The sequence below is a fragment of the Nycticebus coucang genome, chromosome 20 (assembly GCF_027406575.1).
Source record: "Nycticebus coucang isolate mNycCou1 chromosome 20, mNycCou1.pri, whole genome shotgun sequence".
Lineage (NCBI taxonomy): Eukaryota > Metazoa > Chordata > Mammalia > Primates > Lorisidae > Nycticebus > Nycticebus coucang.
Window position 1 is genome coordinate 33,961,812 of NC_069799.1, and position 2,416 is coordinate 33,964,227.

Below are 2,416 nucleotides of genomic sequence, written 5' to 3' on the forward strand. Positions count from 1 at the left end.
ATGAACCAAAGCGTGAATATTAAGTCTTTTAAAACCTCGTCTTGGGGGAGGGAAAAAAAAAAAAAAAAACCTCGTCTTGTTCCCCTCACCACAGGAGTAGAGGTGGACTGTCTAAAATGTCTATGCAACAAACAAACATCAATTCATGGATTCTCAGCCATGAGTTGTAGTTTGAAGATTCCAGGGTAGGTTGTGTTGGGGGGTGATGGAAGGAAAAGCTCTCACAAGGTACATGAGAAAGCAAACTTGGCCAGGCATGGTGGCTCTGGCCTGTAATACCAGCATTCTGAAAGGCTGAGTAGGGTGGATCACTTTAGCTCAGGGGTTGGAGACAAGCCTGAATCAGAGGGAGACCAGGTCTCCAAAAAAAAAAAAGAAAGAAAGAAAATAGCCAGGCATAGTGGCAATGGCAGGTGCCTGTAGTCCCATTTACTTGGGAGGCTTAGGCAAGAGGATCCCATGAGTCCAAGATTTTGAGGTTTCTGTGAACTGTGACACCATGACACTGTATTGAGGGTGACAAAGTGAGATTCTGCCTCAAACAAACAAACAAAAAAAGGTGAGCTGAAACCAAATTCAAGAACTGATTGGTTACAATTATGCATTAATCTTATTTGGACTATCTAAGTGAAACTCTTCTGGTATAGTAATCAGGAGAGAATTGGCAGTTTGTGATTTGGTTAAGCCTAAATTTTGTTTCCGGTTTTCCGGCTACGCTGCTACGGCTGCCGAGGAGAAGAATGGAGTTGAAACAGATTTCCAGCAATAAGTGCTTTGGGGGATTGCAGAAAGTTTTTGAACATGACAGTGTTGAACTGAACTGCAAAATGAAATTTGCTGTCTACTTACCACCAAAGGCAGAAACTGGAAAGTGCCCTGCACTGTATTGGCTGTCGGGTTTAACATGCACAGAGCAAAATTTTATATCAAAATCTGGTTATCATCAAGCTGCCTCCGAACACGGTCTTGTCATCATTGCTCCAGACACCAGCCCTCGTGGCTGCAATATTAAAGGAGAAGATGACAGCTGGGACTTTGGTACTGGAGCTGGGTTTTATGTGGACGCCACTGAAGATCCTTGGAAAACTAACTATAGAATGTACTCTTACATAACAGAGGAGCTTCCCCAACTCATAAATGCCAATTTTCCAGTGGATCCCCAAAGGATGTCAATTTTTGGCCACTCCATGGGAGGCCATGGAGCTCTTATTTGTGCTTTGAAAAATCCTGGAAAATACAAATCTGTATCAGCATTTGCTCCAATTTGCAACCCAGTTCTCTGTCCTTGGGGCAAAAAAGCCTTTGGTGGATATTTAGGACCAGATCAAAGTAAATGGAAGGCTTATGATGCTACCTTTCTTGTGAAGTCCTATCAAGGTGCTCAGCTGGACATACTAATTGATCAAGGAAAAGATGACCAGTTTCTTTCAGATGGACAGTTACTTCCTGATAACTTCATAGCTGCCTCCACAGAAAAGAAAATCCCTGTTGTTTTTAGATTACAAGAGGGTTATGATCACAGCTACTACTTCATTGCAACCTTTATTGCTGATCACGTCAGACATCATGCAAAATACCTGAATGCATGAAAAACTTCAGGGTTATAAAAGATGTAAAAACAGTATTGCCAACTACAAAAAGATTGCAAAACGTTGGATTTTATAATGCTAAAAGAACTTTATTCTGTGGTTAAATCATGTTCTGAATAAAGATATTAAACTTTTGATTAAAAAAATAAATAAATTTTGTTTCCTGCTAAGTTAATGTTGAGGAGCAGAAATAATTCTTCCAAAAATGGTAGTTTAAGTATGGTGAGTGCTTTTGAACATGGAAAGATTTTTGGAAATAAGCCTGAATATTAACTCCCTTATAACCTAGTCTTGCTCCCCTCACCACAAAAGGAGAGATTGAGAGGTTAGGGACCTGAAGATGAAAGATTATCCTGAGGTGTGACATGAAAGGAAAACGGAGGCCTGGTGTATGTGGTCAATGTGGCTTTCATTCCATCTGGATACAGGTGGAGTGAAATCAGGAAAGGAATTCTACATGTGGGTTATGGCAATGGGGATTTAAAGGGTCAGGGTGACAGTAATTGGCAGCATTCCTATTTCCTGGGATGGACATGAGTCTGACCCTACCTGGGCAGGTCATTCGCACCTGGGCTGGGTCAGGTCTATTTGGGCAGGTTCACCTGATTCTATGGTGGATTCTCTAAAATGTACTTATGTAACAAAGAAAGCGTCTTCCCAAAATAAAAACAGTTGCCTTCTATTGTTTTCCTGTTACCTCCTTATCTGCTGCAGTTCACAAATCCAACCACTCTTTGAGAACAGCTTTTTCCTCAGCATAATTTCTGCCTCTCAGGTTCATTCAGATTCCTAAAAGAATCATTTCCAGTATCGCTTCCTCCTCCCTC

At 41.2% G+C, this 2,416-nt stretch overlaps 1 protein-coding gene across 1 annotated transcript; it reads left to right on the forward strand.

Moving 5' to 3' along the window:
• Window positions 1-708: 708 nt before the first annotated feature.
• LOC128572308 (S-formylglutathione hydrolase-like) lies at window positions 709-1,720 on the forward strand. The gene has a single exon (XM_053572133.1). The coding sequence runs from the start codon at window positions 741-743 to the stop codon at window positions 1,587-1,589; it is 849 nt and encodes a 282-aa protein (XP_053428108.1). The 5' UTR covers window positions 709-740; the 3' UTR covers window positions 1,590-1,720.
• Window positions 1,721-2,416: the final 696 nt, after the last annotated feature.

Excerpts from the sequence above, each read along its gene's own strand:
- LOC128572308 (XM_053572133.1), top strand. The coding sequence starts at position 741 with ATGGAGTTGAAACAGATTTCCAGCAATAAGTGCTTTGGGGGATTGCAG.